At 40.3% G+C, this 17,884-nt stretch overlaps 1 protein-coding gene across 1 annotated transcript in view; it reads right to left on the reverse strand.

The window, feature by feature from the left end:
• The window catches only part of ST7L (suppression of tumorigenicity 7 like), a 41,081-nt gene that overhangs the window by 15,643 nt on the left and 7,554 nt on the right, over positions 1-17,884 (reverse strand). The window contains exons 4-11 of the mRNA XM_065403564.1: positions 17,538-17,592; positions 16,643-16,758; positions 13,373-13,451; positions 12,076-12,230; positions 11,230-11,327; positions 9,777-9,891; positions 7,965-8,037; positions 6,735-6,837 (exon numbers count right to left, since the gene is read on the reverse strand). Coding sequence (XP_065259636.1) covers positions 6,735-6,837; positions 7,965-8,037; positions 9,777-9,891; positions 11,230-11,327; positions 12,076-12,230; positions 13,373-13,451; positions 16,643-16,758; positions 17,538-17,592 — 794 coding nt within the window. The remainder of the gene's footprint in view (positions 1-6,734; positions 6,838-7,964; positions 8,038-9,776; positions 9,892-11,229; positions 11,328-12,075; positions 12,231-13,372; positions 13,452-16,642; positions 16,759-17,537; positions 17,593-17,884) is intronic.

Raw genomic sequence — 17,884 nt, forward strand, 5'->3', positions numbered from 1 at the left:
AAGCACCAAGCACGGATCTAACTCTGATTCCACTGACTTCAATGGGAGCTGTTAAACCAATGCTGAGCACTTTTTTGAAAATCCCATCCTTAATTCACAGCTATGTTGTGCTGGCACAACTACAGCTGCGGTTACAAGGTGATGGGAGAAGGCAGAAGTGATGGTGCGCCGATACACAGGCAGAACACGCTGACTTGTTTCCAGGCAGTGAACTCCCAATTTCAGATGCTCAGAACGGGAGGCAGCGAGCATAAAACTGAGCATATGCACTATGAAAATTGCAGAATTTCTAAACAAACATTTTACATTTTTCTAAAACCTTACAGGATGTTCAGTTTATTTTTATTTTTTAAAATGCAGCAGAGGAAGATAAGCCAATTTGTTTTAATTCTCAACTTTGTTTTTAAGAAATGTTAAATAATTTTACAAGTTTAAAATGAATGTTCCAATTTTCTAGTATATGCTTATGAGTTGTCCTTTCGTAGTATATAGTGTCCCACTCAATAATGGCCAAAGTTAATCCTCATCTTTGATCAGTGTAGCTGGTAATTCCTTTAACTCCCTCCCAAAGTATAAGAATGCAGTCAACTCACCGATTTATTTCAGCAGATGCCACAAACTATGAGATTATTTACTAATCCAGTTTGGAGACTTAACTTTTCCCATTCAGATTCTTGAAGGAATGTAGCAGAGGTTGTGCTCTGGCCAAATAAAGCACATTTACTGCCTGGCTGGGTTCTTCTCTTAGTGCCTTGGGCCTGCACTCTGGAGGGTAATATTCTTGCTAATCCTTTTTAATCCCTTCTATTTTTTTTTTTTTTTAACACGGTAAAGGATCACTCGCACAGGGCTGCTGTGGGAAAATGGTCTCAAATATCTGACCTTTGACATGACTCCTCATACTCTCTGCAGTGACTAGTTGGCAGTTGAATTAAGTGCTTAAACAGTAAGGGAAGGAAAATGTAGCAGCAATGGTGAAGCCTCGATATAATTATTAGTGCCTCAACATGTTTGTCAGCTCTAGAGGGCAGGGATCATGTATTTTGCCTTGTGTGTGTTATGCCAGGCACATTTACGGTGCTGTCCAAATAAAAGATGCAGTTGCAAATTTTCGAACTTAACTTCTTATAGTCCCTGTTTAACCATTTAGTTTTAGGTAATAAAAAGCAAACCAGGTACTAATGCTGAAAATGTCTATTTCCAAAAGCTACTAGTTTACCCAATTCAAAGCAAACTTATGTTTGCAATATTGAGACACCCTTTCCTAATCATCTCCTGGTTACATCTCAGTGCCTGTATTTCATTCCTATTATAATATACGACAGGGATCTGGATTTATAGCTCTGACTCAGTGCCTCACCTCTAAAAGGGGAAACAAAATAATATGCTAAAATGACCTCCCCACACCCTTTCAGAATAAGATCCATCTCAAAGAAGTGTCACTGCAATGAAAGGAAAAGAAAACACCTGTTGTTCACTTCCCTTGCATGATGTTATTCCCCCAAACCAACCACTTTCATTAAATGCAAAGAAAGATGAATGTCTACCTTATGTATGTACATTTTTGATCAGGAGATAGGACAACGGACAACGGACTGAGACCCAGAAGACCTGGGTTCTATTCCCAGCTTTGGCACTGGACTTCTGTGTGACCTTGGCCAAGTCACTTCACCCCCCTGTGCCCATTTCCCCTCCCGCCTTTTGTCTGCTTTGTCTGTTTAGACTGTAAACTCTGCAGGGCACAAACAATGGGCTCCCAATCTCAACTGGGGCCCTTAGGTGCTACTGTAATACAAATAATAAAAGTCTGAATTGGCGTATGATCAGAGGAGAAGATACAATTATTGAAACATGATACTAATTTAGTTGATTGTCTACAAAACTAGTGAATGCATCTCACATAAAGACTGATTAAGTAGTTTAATATAACTCTTTCAGAGAACACAAGGGTTCTGAAGGATACACAAAATAAAAGAACTTTTAGGTAAGGATAATGTGTTATAATCTTCTTCCCCTAAAGGCACAGTCTGAAGAAGAATCTGTCTGAGACTGCCTGAAATGAACTTGCTACACTCTTGATCAATCATGCGAACAAGCAGCAATTTCTCTCAGCAATTAGCTTTCTCCATGCACATTCTATTAAACTGGACAGGCAGACAGAACACTGTGGATAGATAAATTCAGACCTTCATGGCTAGATTCATTTGGACTCCATGATTAGTTGAGGAGAATTAGTGCTAAGCCATCTTTCCACTTTCGAGACTACAACTTGCATGTATCAACAGTGCTAGTAAAGGGGTTGTTGAGAGTTCAGTAAGGTTAGCCGGAAAACAAGAATTCCGTATCACAAAAAATTCTGAGGTTTCAACGTTTTCATTGTGCATTGGAACAAAAATCTAGATCATTTGAAATTTTTCATGAAAACAATGTGTGTGTGTGTGTGTGTGTGTGTGTGTGTGTGTGTGTGTGTGTGTGTGTGTGTGTGTGTGTGTGTGTGTGAGAGAGAGAGAGAGAGAGAGAGAGAGAGAGAGACCCACACCCACACCCTGGAATAGCCAGTATCCCAGTGGTGAGGGCACTTGCCTGGTATGTGGGGGAGATGGGTTCAAGCCCCGACTCTGCCTGGTTTGAAGCAGGGTCTCCTATATCCCAGGTGAGCGCCCTAACCATCAGGCTGTGGGAAGTTCTGGCAGGGGATGTCTCTTGCTCCCTCTTCCCAAAGATTTTGTCAAAACTGATATTTCCATTAAAAGTTTCCTTTTCAACAAATTGACATTTTCCCTAGGCAAAAAAGTCCTGCGCTGCTCTAGATTTTAGTTACATGGCCTGCTTGGGGAGCCTAATATCCAGCCACTTCAGGTATTAGCAGACATGAACTGCAGCACAAGAGTGAACTGGTTTTATTTTTGTTCATACACAGATTGGGGAGGGGGGGAAGAGATGAACACAGACTGTTTTGAATTAGAGATTTCAGATCTCATACAATTATCAGGGTTTTAAAGGCTCTCTTGCCAATAATCTAGAAAAACAAAATAAGTAGTTACTCCTTGGAGAGGCCTGTCCAGCTTCAGGGATTTTGAAGACTACACATTTTAATTAACCATTACCCTTGCCTGACAGTGTCTTCAGTAGCACACAAGCAGACTGTCTTGAGGAGGACAGGAAATTTTAGCACGGATTGTAAGCTTTTTGGGACAGGACCTATGACTGTGGTTTGTATAGCACCTCGCACAGAGACCTTGTCTGGGCCTCCAAGTACTGCTGTAATATAAATATTAAATGGCCTAATACCAATAATGGGTTGGAATTACCACAGTCCTCAAGAAAATTTCCCTGATAAGGGGAGTGTGCAAACATAGGCCTTGTCTTAGCAGGAAAGACTGCACAGTGAGGCTTAGACAGGCAGGGAACAGGACATGTGCTGTAAGCCAGTTTTAACAGTTCATGGGGGTGCAGTTATCACAGCATATTGTGACAATCCTGGTGAAACAGTGAGGACATCTGCTGCAGGTATGGTTACATTTAGCCCATTTGTTCAGTTTTATATTTCATTCTGATCTGCTAAAGGCTGCAGCTGAATGAAAAGTGTGTTCTGACACCCTTGTTTTTCAGCTTCACAGACATTCTCACAGTAACGAAGCTAATGCTGTCGCAGTCTGCATGTGATAACCAAATAAGTGATTTCTCATCTAGGCATAAATATTTTAAATATGCTGCTGATTTTAAAAAGATCTTCCTATGTAACCACAAGGATGTAGCAGCTTACATGTGTTTATGTATAGCGGTTAAGCACAGAATTATTCAAACTATTATCTATTCAGATGAATCAAAGTCCTGTATAAGCAATCAGTGCTAATGAAATATTTAAGAGCAAATTTGCAGCTAAGGGAGATTAATCCACCACACTAAGTTTCCCTCTTTAACAAAATGCATGCTACGGATAGCCAGGCCCTTTAAATCCAGAGAGGGAAATGGCAAAGAATCCCTGATAAACAATTCTATCCATAGCCATTTTGCTGCTATGTTCTTTAAAAATAATTTTTTTTTTTTTAATGCTAACTCTTGCCAATGTTATCAAGTACAGTGTTAAAAAGACAGCTTTACTACATAGAAAAGTTGCTAGTCACAGGAGATGTTTAGGAAAATAAGCCTGGAAAGTCCTCTGGTAAGCAGACGGTTGCCAAAAGGTTCAGAAGAGTAATCTTCTGCCTTTGCCCCGAGTTTGCAGGTAGAACGAGTGGTGTGTAAGGTGGTGAAGTAGCTTGCCCAGCAAATTACTATTTTCGGTCACATGAGACCTCAGTACGATCCTGACTTCTAGTCCTGTAATCACTAGATCACAGAGCCTTTACTAGCCAGGACAGCATGAAAATGTAGCTAATTCACCATTTTCTCCCAGAAGTTGTGTCATGGCTTCTGGGCCCTTAAGCTTTGTGGCAGCAGAAGGATTTCTTCTAGTATGCAATTACTGCTGCAACAGGAGTAGGCACTCTTTGCTAAACTAGATATATTGTGCGGTTTGCCTTGGAGGGGAATTTGGGAATATTGTTCCATGCATTTGTTTAATTACAAGTGGGAGAAATTTCTGAGAGAGATTGGTACAGAAATTAACTAGGGACTAAAATAATGACTCAGCCATTCTTTTGGGAATCATCTGTTCCCTATTGTTAATTATTTGATCTTTTACATGTCCAGTCTTTACATATCTGCACTTGCAAACTCCAAAATTTCAGATGTTTAGAAAAATCTTTTACTTATAGTTAAAACACAGGAAATTTGATCTAATAGGTTCATTGTTTGAAATTGTCAGAGAAGCTACTATTAAGAGCATGCAATTTTGCTATTTATGCCCAAAGAAATTTCTAATTCAAGAACAGTTTGCACCAACATACAATAATTACAGTCCCAACTCAACTTGGGTTAAATGGGGGCATTCCATCAAAGATGCAGTTATCATAAAATCGTCAAACTGAACAGCTTCCATCTATATCTGCTTCTGGACACCCTTAACCTCAGTGGTTGTAATTTCCCCGACAAGAAGTTGAATATTGGCAAAGGTCCTACCCATTAGACAAGTATCAGTATTGTGCCCATTTTACAGATGAGGAAACTGACAGAAATTAGGTGCCTTGTTTGAGAAGTGTTATAGTGGCAGATTATGCACAGGCACAGCAATCAGGACATGTGGTTTCTAATCCTAGTTCTAACACAAAACTTTAGGAAAGTCATTTCCACTCTTTGTGCCTGTTTCCCCATCTGTGAAGTGGGACACTTATATTGTTACCTACTGTACTGATGTGCTAAGAGACTTAATTAAATGTTTGGAAAGTGCTAAATACTAAGTTAGCAGCAGAAGTTGGACTAAAAATCAGGAAGTCTAGCGTTTTTCAAATGCGGCCACAGCCTCCTGGGCTGTGATGGGGGGTGGAGGGTGGGGAGGGGAGTAATGCCCCTTCCCCCTCCGTTGCTCCTGGATGCACCGCCTTGGTGTTGGTTGCTGGGGCCATCAGTACGGATTGGGCCCTGCCTCCCTATGGAGTTCCCTGGGGCACAACGCTGGAGGAGCAGGCAGCCAGTGAGTTCCCCACCTTCTCAGGAGTGGTGAGGCTCAGGCTTTGGGCTTCAGCCCTGGGGTTGTGGGGCAGCAGGCTCTGGCCACAGGGCTTCAGGTTCCAGCCCCAGGTTCTGGCTGCGCAGCGGCAGGCCCCAGGCTCCAATCCACATGGCTTTGAGCTCTGTCCCTGGGCCCCATCCTCTCGCCATGGGGCTTTGGCCTCTGGCCACGAGGCTTCGGGCTCCAGCCCCCCGCTGCCTCCCCCAGCCCCACTGGCCCCCACTGCTTCCCCCGACCCTCCATCCAGGGCTTAATTTGCCCCCAGGCTTGCCAGGGCTGATCAAGTCTCCTGTGAAAAGTGATACTTGTATGTTTGTTAATATCACTTTTCACAACTGACTTACTAGCTAGCAATACATAAATTACAATGATTTGGATGTGTATATGTGCATATTTATTTGGTTTTCCTAATGCTAATTTAGTATTTTAGGAAAAAGTGTGAGAGCGGCCACCAGCAAGAGTTGGTGGCCGCACTCCGAGGCCACCAAAAAATTTGTCCTGAGAACGCAAGCATTCCAGCCCTATGCTAATTCCTTTAGGCCACAGGTTCTCAGGATGATAGCAGCAGCAGGAGAGTGACAATTACTTTTAAACACACTTTGCATGTTTAAATCAGCTCAGTTGTATGGGCACGTCACCATGCAGTCAAACAGCTGCTGCCACATGACTACTGAATCCATGTTTAGAAATGCCAATTTAAGTTTTCCACTGAACATGTGCTGTAGTGTATTTTCAAATGTTCTTAGCCTCTATTTTACAACCATTTTATGAACTGCCCAAAGCACAACCTCCTTCTTATAGACTATGTGCGAGATGGAGTTTAAAGGCTGGAAAAGTTACGAATGTGCAAGAACAAGAAGATACAAAGAAAGCTGATTTGCAACCTGAACTATAGCAGTCATTAGTGGTGGATGCTAGTATTTCTATCCATGCTACGATTCACCCAGGATTTCCAAGTAGTTTCAGGTTCTACATGAGCTATCCTCAGCCTACTTCAACCACAGAGAAGTAGTCACATGTTTCACAGGGGTAGCGAGACTCCAGGACCACTGCAAACGGTGACTATATTTCAGATAGTAAGCTAAACTGATCCCATAAGGAGAAAAAAGTCAGTTCTTACCTTTGGGACATGAGGGTTAAATTCCACAGCTCTGTGAATTGCTTCCACAGCATTAATTTCTGCTGTGCTGAGTCCTCTTCTGGAGGCTGTTTCTGGAGAGAACCTGCATGGAAAACCTGAACTGAACAATTTACTAAAGAAAATCCAAATAAGAATGATACTTTAAGATCGAAGCTCATCATAAACTGTGGGAAAGACTGATTCTTGAGAAAGAGAAAACGCCTTTTGGCTCAGCCCTGCTTTGCTCTTTATGCAGCTAACCACCACAGGTAACTAACTCAGGTATCTTGACTACCATCCTTATTCATGTGCCAAAGGCATCTTAAGCTTTTGGAAACCAAGTGGCACTATGGAAGGATTTTCTCTGGGGCATAACAAACACAAGAAGTTGAAGTGACGACTAAGATACTAGAAACTTTTCCATCTGGAGTTTTCAGATGGAAACTGGACTTAAAGCTGAGCATTCAATTAGTGTTACAAGATTTTATGATGACATACACTAAGAGGCAAAGCTAAAATTAGCAGAGGATGCAGTCAGCAAGCAACCAGAGAAGGGGGAGCACCAAACAATCTCCATGTAGGGTCAAGAGTCCAGCTTCCCCACACACCCTCCACCATCTCAGCACGTGCTCAGGAACAGTGAACCATCTAAAATCCAGAAGATCTAAGATATCAGATATTTGGATGGACTAGTTGAGGGTGTAATTCAGGGGTAGGCAACCTATGGCACGTGTGCCGAAGGCGGCACGCGAGCTGATTTTCAGTGGCACTCACACTGCCCAGGTCCTGGCCACCGGTCCGGGGGGCTCTGCATTTTAATTTAATTTTAAATGAAGCTTCTTAAACATTTTAAAAACCTTATTTACTTTACATACAACAATAGTTTAGTTATATATTATAGACTTATAGAAAGAAACCATCTAAAAACATTCAAATGTACTACTGGCACGTGAAACCTTAAATTAGAGTGAATAAATGAAGACTCGGCACACCACTTCTGAAAGATTGCCAACCCCTGTAATTTATACTTTAAAGAAAGCAGGAGAATAATAGTAGTAGAGAGAAACTGAACATTTGCTCATGAATAAAGAAAGAATCTGTCTTCAGAGATGTGAATGCTATATATGGGATTTAGGGTTTTGTTTGTTTTTAATAATTGATCTATTTTTTTACACCAGAATCCAAGATTAGCATAATACACTGATTTCAGTAGTTTCTGTGTTCACTTACCTGTCTGAAACAGCTCTGGCCTTCAACAGTGCTGCTGTGTAACATATTGCTGCTGATTTTGGAAGACTGATATCTACGGTACAATAAATAGTTAACTTTACGATTCTAAAGTAAGACAAACATTTTAAATCTGTCTCCTCTGAGCTGAATGATTTGCATTTGGGATGGCCCATACAGTAAATTCAACATCTGGAACATTTCAGTTATGACTAGAAACTTTCAATTCCTTAACTGCCTTGCACCAGTCCCCAAAATCCTCTTTCAGAAAAATCCCCTGGTTTTACAGTCCCAGTTGCAGGGTCAGGAATTGTTCCTCACCACTCATTTCTGAGCATAGTTATCAAATATGATGCTGTAAAACTGAATTTATACAGAGTACATTATCGGGTTAAACACTTTTAGAAAGCGCCTTCAGCTGTGTTAAACACCACTCTCAGTATTAAAATAAATAATTTTTAACCTTCAACTTACTTTTTGCATTTCTTAACTTAAAAATATACTAGTCAGTTTCTAGTAAATTTCATTTTCAAGTTCTCATACATTAGCACCTTTCAACATTGAACTACAAACACTAAAGGGGAATTTAACTAAAATATCTTACCATTTAATTATTTTTAGTTCTATGGAAAAATATCTATTGGTTTTAGTTTCTGTAAAACCTAAATTTATACAAAGCTTAAATTTGGTTCCAAATTTGACCTGACTGTCTTTAGGAGAGTTAAAATTCTACAGTACAAGGTTATTGTAAAAATAGATAAAAGATTCTGTTTCTAAATAAATTCCTGAATACTAGTCTATGCGTACCAGTTGAACGCCTCCTGTTTTTTAAAACCTCTCTCAGGCTTGTCCATCATGTAACAAGCCAGCCAAGCATCTGGCAAGTACCATATGGGAAGGATTTCTTGCAAGTTTCTCTGAACAGCCCTCTGAAGCTCATCCTAACTGTTCCAGATGTTTAGAAGGAATCAGTGCCCCCTAAATTAAATAAGTGTCAAACTTTCTGAAGTCAACATGAAAAAAATTCATGACCATGTAAATGTTTTTTACCGTGTTAATGAAAAATACCCGCACAGCACAGCATGGGTTGAGTAATATCAGCACACTGGCCACACACTTGGGTATTAGATTTTGGCAAGAATCTCATGCCACTTATTCCCTGAAGCAATAGTGAATAGAGGCATTATGGAACACACTGACTCCTGGATGCGAGGAAGATTGACAGAAACATTGCTTCTATAGGCCTCCTCTCTGAAGTTGACTTAAGGGACAGTTCTGACAGTGACTTGGGTGTAACATTCTGGTCCCCGACCAGAAGAAAAATTGCTTTGGGAAACACTTATGTGTTATAACTCTAAGGACACAAACAAAATAGCTAGGCTCTTCCACAGAAGAATATCTAAGCATATGGCACACTGGAAGCAGGTCAGCCTTGAGGACTAGTAACTCTGCAACATAAGGGATCAAATGCTTGAGTGCTGATCTCTCTGGCAAACAGGATCCAAGAGTGGTATGAAAGACGCAGGCCAGGCAATAGGGAAGACTGCCGCTTTTCTGCTCACTCGCATTGACTACTCTGGTGAGGGGGGCAGCGCATTGACTTTGAAGGGCTGAAAAAAATCCATTAGCAATGAAGGAACTAGGAGAGGTACAAAAAGAGTGCTCCTGGAGCTCATTTTGCCCCCACTACACAGAGCAGTTATATTTGTTCACGGATTAAAGCTGAGGTTTGAAGAATGTCTGTCACATGCTCTATGTTAACATACAGAATGGCAAACATGAATGTTTTTATGCTTCATGACAAATGTCACTCACCATCATACTTCGCTAAAACTGCCTGGACATCAGCATACGCCTGTAATTCCAGCAGCGCCTCCAGAAGGTTTTCGTGAATATTCAACATACTAAGAAGTGGAAACTCTTTCATTAACTGCACATCAGAAAAGAGAAATAACTCCATTTTACTCACACTTACCATAAGCAGGATTTGAAAACACAGAAAGCCCTTTGCCTTTATTTATTAAAATGGTAGTTTGGGCACAATAACCCAAAATATAAGACCAACAATAATCTAATTTAGCCAAATAAGATTTGTCTGGTATTCATGCTTCAAATTATGCAAGGTCACAAAAGCCCAAAGAAATCAGGCCCTCAACCAGTTTTTCTGTGGAAATCCAGAAAAAAAAGTTGATAAATAACCCATCTTAGGCCTTGTAATTCTTCCTGCCAATGCAATAGACACACTTACTTATATTCAATCTGTTAACCAAAGCAAGTATCCATAAATTGCTCCAAAATACAATATCAGAATTGTATTCATTTTCCAGGGTTGTTTAGGTCACTGTTTTACATCCTTAATAAATTATCAGCTCTGAGCTGCTAAACCAAACCAGATGATAAATCTAATCGCATTGTTCAATAAATTCAGCAAGGCATTCAGATAAAATAGAGTACATAAATATTCAATGCAATGGTTTCAAGAACTTAATGGCTGATGTTCCTTTTCATCCTTTACTTCTTCCCATCTCTCTCTGCTCCCCACCACCAAAGAGACCACCACAATTTTCTCTACATTTATCTGCTCAGTACACTTGTTTCCCAGGTGTTCACACAATGTGCTCCCATGACTTGGCTAGCTGCACAAAGTGGATGGTTTGATCTATAATACATGCCTGTGTAAAAATAATGTCGCATCCACCTTGGGCAAGTGAAAGAAATAAAGTGCCATCAGGGGCGGCTCTAGCTTTTTTGCTGCCCCAAGCACGGAAGGCAGGCAGCCTTCGGCGGCTTGCCTGTGGGAGGTCCACCAGTCCCGCGGCTTCGGCGTACCCGCCACCGAATTGCCGCCGAATCCACGGGACCAGCGGACCTCCCGCAGGCATGCCGCCGAAGGCTGCCTGACTGCCGCCCTCGCAGGGACAGGCAGGGTGCCCCCCGTGGCTTGCTGCCCCAGGCACGCGCTTGGAGCGCTGGTGCCTGGAGCCGCCGCTGAGTGCCATAGTACGAAGCATAGAGTATAGCTACTTTAACAAGTTAATCATCAAGCCAAACATAAGGAGAAATGGAAGGTAAAACTCTAAACACATTAGCCATATTATGTACATATATACTTGACAGATATCAAAAACTAAAATTTTGTTGAAAACATTCGTATCTCACTATGAAACTCAGTCACAACCTAATTGTTCCATCACCTCCACTGTGGTTTTAAGCTAATAACTCTATTGTCCAAATTATACAAGTTTACATTTTATTTAAAATGACTTACATCTCTCATAATTTTTACTGCTTCTTTTATTCTTCCAAGTTTTCTTGCACACATGGCTAGTCTCCTTTTCACGTAAACCAATACATTGGTGTCTCTTCCTGAGTAAAAATATAAAACAATTAATCTCCATTCTAAAAACTCACTTTCAATCTTTATTTTGTTAAGATTCATGTTAAGATATGCTTAGTTGTAGAAAGGGAGTAATAAAAAAGGATTGCGGGATGTGTTGTGGACATCTCTCTAATAGAGTGCCTAAAATGGCATGAGATGACATTATTCCCCAAGAAAGAATGCACAACACCCTTTCCCTAACCAGCAGCAGAGAGAAGTAAGAGTATGGAATAATCACCTATGCTTCCCAGACAAAATTCTGGCAGTGGTCCACCAAGAAAAAGACCAAACCCAGCAATTCATTTCAGCTAGGTTCCCAGTCATCATATGGCAAGAACTTTTGAGTTTCTTTCCATCTGTTGGGTGGGATAAAATCAGTGACCAATGGTGAACTGCACCATTAACGCTTACTAATCCTTCTATTATTCCCCACCACCAGAGTATCATATCAAGACATTAAGATACACTGCCACGTATATGCACAGACCCAACAAGGCAGAGTGACATATGCTACTGTGATGACTACAAGCTCTATCTGCTTTTTTATAGATTTACTCATATGCAGACCATACAGCATATTATGCTAAAGTGGAATTACAGAATAAGTACTAACAATGATGCTCCTTATCAGGGTTTGGTGTTTCAACTGCTACCCTAAAAACAATCATATTTCTTTCATTTTGCTTTTGTGCTCAAACAGAAAAATCTGTAACTGTTCAGTGCAAAGGTGCTTACTAAGCTGCGCTTCATGTTGGGAGTTTTGGGGATGGCAGTGCTGAGATTTTCTGTAAACTGTTTCGCCTGCTTTTAGTGCCTGCTTAAAATACTTCTCAGCATCTAGAATAGTTGTTGCTTCTTCCTCAGCTAGGAGAACATATGCAGTGGCACAACTGTAATGGAAACAAAAAAAAGAAAGCCACAGACTACTCAGATGGAAGTCAGTTGTAAGGATTTTTTGCACAAGAAAGTAATGGCATCAAAGGTATCTATGGGTTTTGTCCTGTACGTAGTACTTGAAAGTTTATGAAAACCCATTACTAATGAATACAAATTAAGCATGCAAGAATCCTTATCAAACACCCTGTGAAATATATGGTACCTAGCAGAGTATTCACTGGACTACAGTCAAGTGACAAGTGCTAGGAAAACAGAAGCCTTTACAGCAGGGGTAAGCAACCTATGGCACAGGTGCCGAAGGCAGCACGCGAGCTGATTTTCAGTGGCACTCACACTGCCCGGGTCCTGGCCACCGGTCTGAGGGGCTCTGCATTTTAATTTAATTTTAAATGAAGCTTCTTAAACATTTTGAAACCTTATTAACTTTACATACAACAATAGTTTAGTTATATATTATAGACTTCTAGAAAGAGACCTTCTAAAAACATTAAAATGTATTACTGGCACGTGAAACCTTAAATTAGAGTGAATAAATGAAGACTCGGCACAGCACTTCTGAAAGGTTGCTTTACAGTTTTAAGAACTTAAGGCAAATGTTCCAAATGGAAAAATAAGTTGGTTGCAGCAAGAAAAATTATTTTCTCAAAAACAATGAAAAGGTAGTGTGACAATGATGAAAATGGTCCCTTGTGGCCATGAAATCTATAAGTCTGATTACAACAACAACACTGCATACAATATTATTGGGGGTCAGTAATGACATTGCAATAACAAGACTCCATATGGAGATTTACTTTGTTTCACCTCAAAATAAGGTTTTTCTCCTTCTGTACGTTATTTCTACTGACCCACAGACAGAAATGGCACAAATCAAACTAACGTTCTCTTTTTAAAATTAAAAGATAGGTAGGCCAAAAGCTATCTTTTAATCAAACCAGAGCTAAGTGATGCAATGTACTCTGATAGCCACATGTTTATTTCTAATTGATGCATACAGGAAAACCCTCACACTATTTGAAGACATTCCTTCTTGCTAATTCTAAATTCAAACAAAAAGTGACACTGTGTCCTGGGTAAAGCACTTTGTTTTTTATGCCAGAACTTAAATTTATGTTTATGTTAATTTCAAACTTACTCATTATTTAATTCTAAAGCTTGATATGCTGCTTTGATTCGGGCTTGAGGGTTTCTCTCTCGCCATGCCTTCTGCATAACTGTGGGAAAAATGTTTTAAAACAGATCATGAATAGAAATGCTTATGTATGAAATATATAGTTAACCATCCACAAAAACTAGAGCTTTTTAAGAAGTAACACTTAGGTAATTTATACATCAGCTTCACTTGACCAACAATCATTTGTACTCTGAGCTTGACTCTATTCTTCCCTCAGACCCACGCAGCAAAAGGAGATTTAAATTCTGAGGAAAGTTTCTTCCACCACCAACTGATGACACTTGTGACACATCTGATTAGATTACAAATTCCACTTAAAATGGGAATATCTGCAAGGAGATTATTCATTGTTCATTTAAAACCTCATTTGATATGCAAATCACATAGTTCCTGTGCACATACAGACTGGTGTACAATTCCTCGATTGGTGCACACTGTTTTTTGTGTGCATTGACAGTTGCCCTGGCACAGACCTGCATGAAATCCTAATTTTTGTTTTTTATTGACAATACTTTTATTTTAAGGAAAGACATGATAAAACAAATTATTGTTGTTCTGGTGCAGTTTTGTTGTGTTAAAGCTGTTATTTAATAGATTATAAATGGTTAAGCAATTCCTTTTAAAGTTGGGATTAGAAAGCAAGAGCAAATTCGAGTGGCATAACATGTTACAGCCGATTCAAAATATACTGTTACTGTTTATCATCTTGTTGAAAGGTGCTATGAAGCAGCTAAAAATACACATAGATCAGAACATGCTCTTTATCTAAACTATGTTTGAATCTAAGAGGTTTGTCTGAATTATAATTTTCTGCAAAAGAATTACAGCAAGAGGAGGAGTGGGAAGAGAATCAATTCAACACAGCACATCTCTGGACAATATCAGCCCCTATTATGAAAAAATGGAACCCAAATTTAAGAGCCCACTTTAACCAAAAGAAGGGCAATGTTCTTACCACTACCATTTCCTAGGCAGAATTAGTCTCTTCACACCCAACAACATTTCTGAAAAGATTCCAAAACTGTTGGTTCATGGAACGGAATATCTGGCCTCACTCAAGTTTGATAAGAAAAACTGGAGAATCTATACATATTTCTTTTGGAACAAAAACTGCAACTGTCCAGTAAGAATAATGTGGAAAATATTTGAGTTTTCCTTTGGAAACAAAATATTAGTCTTGGCTTAAAAGACGAGACAATATACTCCATTTGTGCAACAAAAATACATTCCTCATATCAAACATGTCACCAGCTAGCTGACAGCTAACACTTCCTGAACTTGACAAATTGATAAGAGTTAGCACCTCATCTGACAATAGCCAGGTAGGGCATACTAACTGTACAAAAATGTTGTAACATTACAACACACTTAAAGAGACATGCCTGTTTATTAGTTATGGCCCCAACTGTGAACTTCTTTAAAGACATTAAACTAGTGGAGAACACAATCCAGGTTTTAAAAATATATAATTAGAAAAAACAACAACCCTGTAACAGCTAGTTTATGCATCATCCTAAAATATTTGGTTTTCTATATGAACAGCGAACCTCACAGCGAGCAGAGACAGCACAAGATCTCCCTTTTCACCAAACTGTGCAGCACTGTTTACCTCCATGAAGATGTAAATGTAATCAAAGGGAAAGTCCTGTGGGCTAGTTTAATAAGAAACTGATTGAAGACAAACAAGGAAAGATGTTATTTTCAAACTTCTGAAATGTATTACAAACAACGGAGTAAACAAAAACAAGAGTCTCTCACCATATCCCTTAACAAATGTAATTCTGTAATCTATACTAAAATACCAACAAAGTTGCAACCATAGATCTATTATATGGCAAGAGGTTTAGTCCTGTATTCTGGATGCCAAACCGTCTTGAGCTGAAAACTCATCAGATCTCAAGCTAAGCAGGGTTGGCCACAGCCTGTTCAATGGGAGAACTCCAAGGAATATCTAGGTCAGAGGTTCTCAAACAGTGGTCCGTGAGCTCCAGTCAGGTGGTTCACGGATAGTTCCTGCTAAGGTGCACGCCTGGGCAGAATGAAGGAGAGAGAATGAAGGGCCACCCACCTAATTAGTGGAGCCACGCCTGCCAGGACCCTGGAGAAGACGCAAATGTAAGGTGAGGTGGTGGCCTTGGGGGGAATAGGGGGTAGGTGGGAGGGGGCAGTGGGGTGAGAAGAGGGGGTGGGGGGAATTTGGGATGTGCAGGGCTGTGGCGGCCAGAGAAAGAGGTGACTTTCCCCAGCTCCAGGGCTGCGGCTGCTGGGGAGAGATAGCCTTCCTTCCCAGCCTCAGCTCTGTGGCTCCTGTGGCGGGGAAGAGACCTCCCTACTTCCCAGCCCCAGCTCGGGTGCTGCCATGGCAGGGGAGAGAGGGCACATCAATTGCATTAGAAAGGTAAGGTTACTGATATTAAAATATGAGTTGTGTGCTTTTATTTGTAGAACAAAAAAAATGTTAATTATTATTAAGGTTTTTTAATATAGTGCTTTTATCCAAAGTGCTTTACAATAGTTAGCTAATGGTACAAACAACATTTGGAAAGATCATTAAGTGGTCCACTGAGACCCTCAGCAATTTTCAAGTAGTCTGTGAAAAAAAGTTTGAGAACCACTGATCTAGGTGATGCAGGAAGCAGGGTTGGCACTCTTCTTTCTGAGTCAGTATTGAACTAATGACCAACCACAGTACTGAGGGCAGAATACTGCTGAGGGGACCATTTTTCAGGAGACCAAACTATGATACTAAGCATGTCGTAGAGTCTAAAGCACCTTTTGCAAAAGCAGGAACATTTTCACAATTTACTATTTCATATACGCAACACACTGTGTTTAGTGTGTCTTTCATCCAAGGATCTGAGCGTTTAGGCAAACATGAAGCCTCATCATACTCCTGTAAGTTACATTAGCATTATTCCCAATTTACAGATGGGTGAACTGAGCCACAAGACGGGAAGTAGCTTGCTCAGAGTTACAAAGTGAGTCAATGGCAGAGTTTAGGAATCGCTTTAAACCTCTAGACTGCACTCCCTATAGAACTCAGAAGTGTATCTATCACTAAACATATATTTTGTACTCCCTACGTTGCAGAATTATGCAGTTATTACTTTATAGGTTTCCACTCAGTAGTTGGGATCACCTTAGGGTGAATATTTCCAATATACTTTAGATATTCCAACTGTTCCATCTTTCACACATACACCCTTGTTTTCATGCAGAAACAGCTAGTACCTGTATCTGAAGGCCGAAGAAAGTCTGTGTCACACGTGAAAAAGGTCTGATGATCCTGAGCAGACAAATTCATGTCGTAGTATGTAAGCGGTTCCTTCCCAGTCACCCACGTGTACCTTTAGCAAAAGACAAGAAAAGTCTCAAAACATGTGTTGTAACAGCTGGTACAGTGGGATGTCTGATGTCTTCAGAACCTGAGGTTAGCACTGAAGGGTCATTTGTTATGTGCATTTTCTAATCATAAGATTGCAACACCAGTGTTCTGTACAGGTTGCCAGAGGGCTTCCTGGTGAAAGGCAATGCATGATTTTTGAACCTAAAAGCCAAAATGGCTTGGCAACTGCCTGTTTGAGAAATGCTTTTATCCCTTTGCAACAGGGTCACAGTTATGGACAACGACAATGCTCGAGCTGAAACCACCACTCTATAAAGGGGAGTGTGGTTCCACTAGGGCGTACTATATGACAGACTCTACTTCGGAACTCATTCCTTAAGCTTTGGAATGAAATAGCCCAAATCTGTCAGCTTTCAGGGCATGCTGCAAAGCTCAGATCTTTTCGAGTTTGCAGATATTTTAGAATTTTGGAGAAAGAGGGTTGTGATGAGCACTGGAACGGCTGTTTCTTTGCTTTGGGGAAGCTACAGAGCTTACTTTGTTTGCACGAATATTTGTATTTCTAATATGGGATGAAGGCACCTAGAGCTCTGGACAGATATTTTTTAAGGGTAGGACTGGTATAAATCCCAACAATTACCGATGATGCTCTTTGGATCTCACCATTATTTCCAAGAAGTGCAAGGATGAGAGCTCTGGCAACAAGTTAAAAGGTGTGTGCAGACTCTAAGTTCATTTCCACAGCTGCTTGTTACGTTGAAAATAAAATGAAATTAATACCTGCTATATTCTGCTCCTCTGAAAAGATTAAGAGGGTTTCTCCATACTTTGCACTCTGCAAAATGAAAGAGCACTACTTCAAGTATGAATAAAGTTCCAAAACTAATCCCTTGTCTTTACACAGCTACAGCCCTTTCTGTAAAATCCACATAACTTCAATTCATTCCCTGATCACTTCCTGCTGGACATGACTTGTGCAAAGCCAGAGTTTTCCAGCATTCCTGTCATACAAAAGCACTTGGAAGAAGGGTTAAACATTGCACGAGAATAACCAGAGCAATGCTCAAACTGTATAATTTTGGAGCCTGCAAACTGTAAAATTTTGGTGTCTGCAAAAGCCTGGTATT

This window comes from Emys orbicularis, chromosome 4 (assembly GCF_028017835.1).
Source record: "Emys orbicularis isolate rEmyOrb1 chromosome 4, rEmyOrb1.hap1, whole genome shotgun sequence".
Lineage (NCBI taxonomy): Eukaryota > Metazoa > Chordata > Testudines > Emydidae > Emys > Emys orbicularis.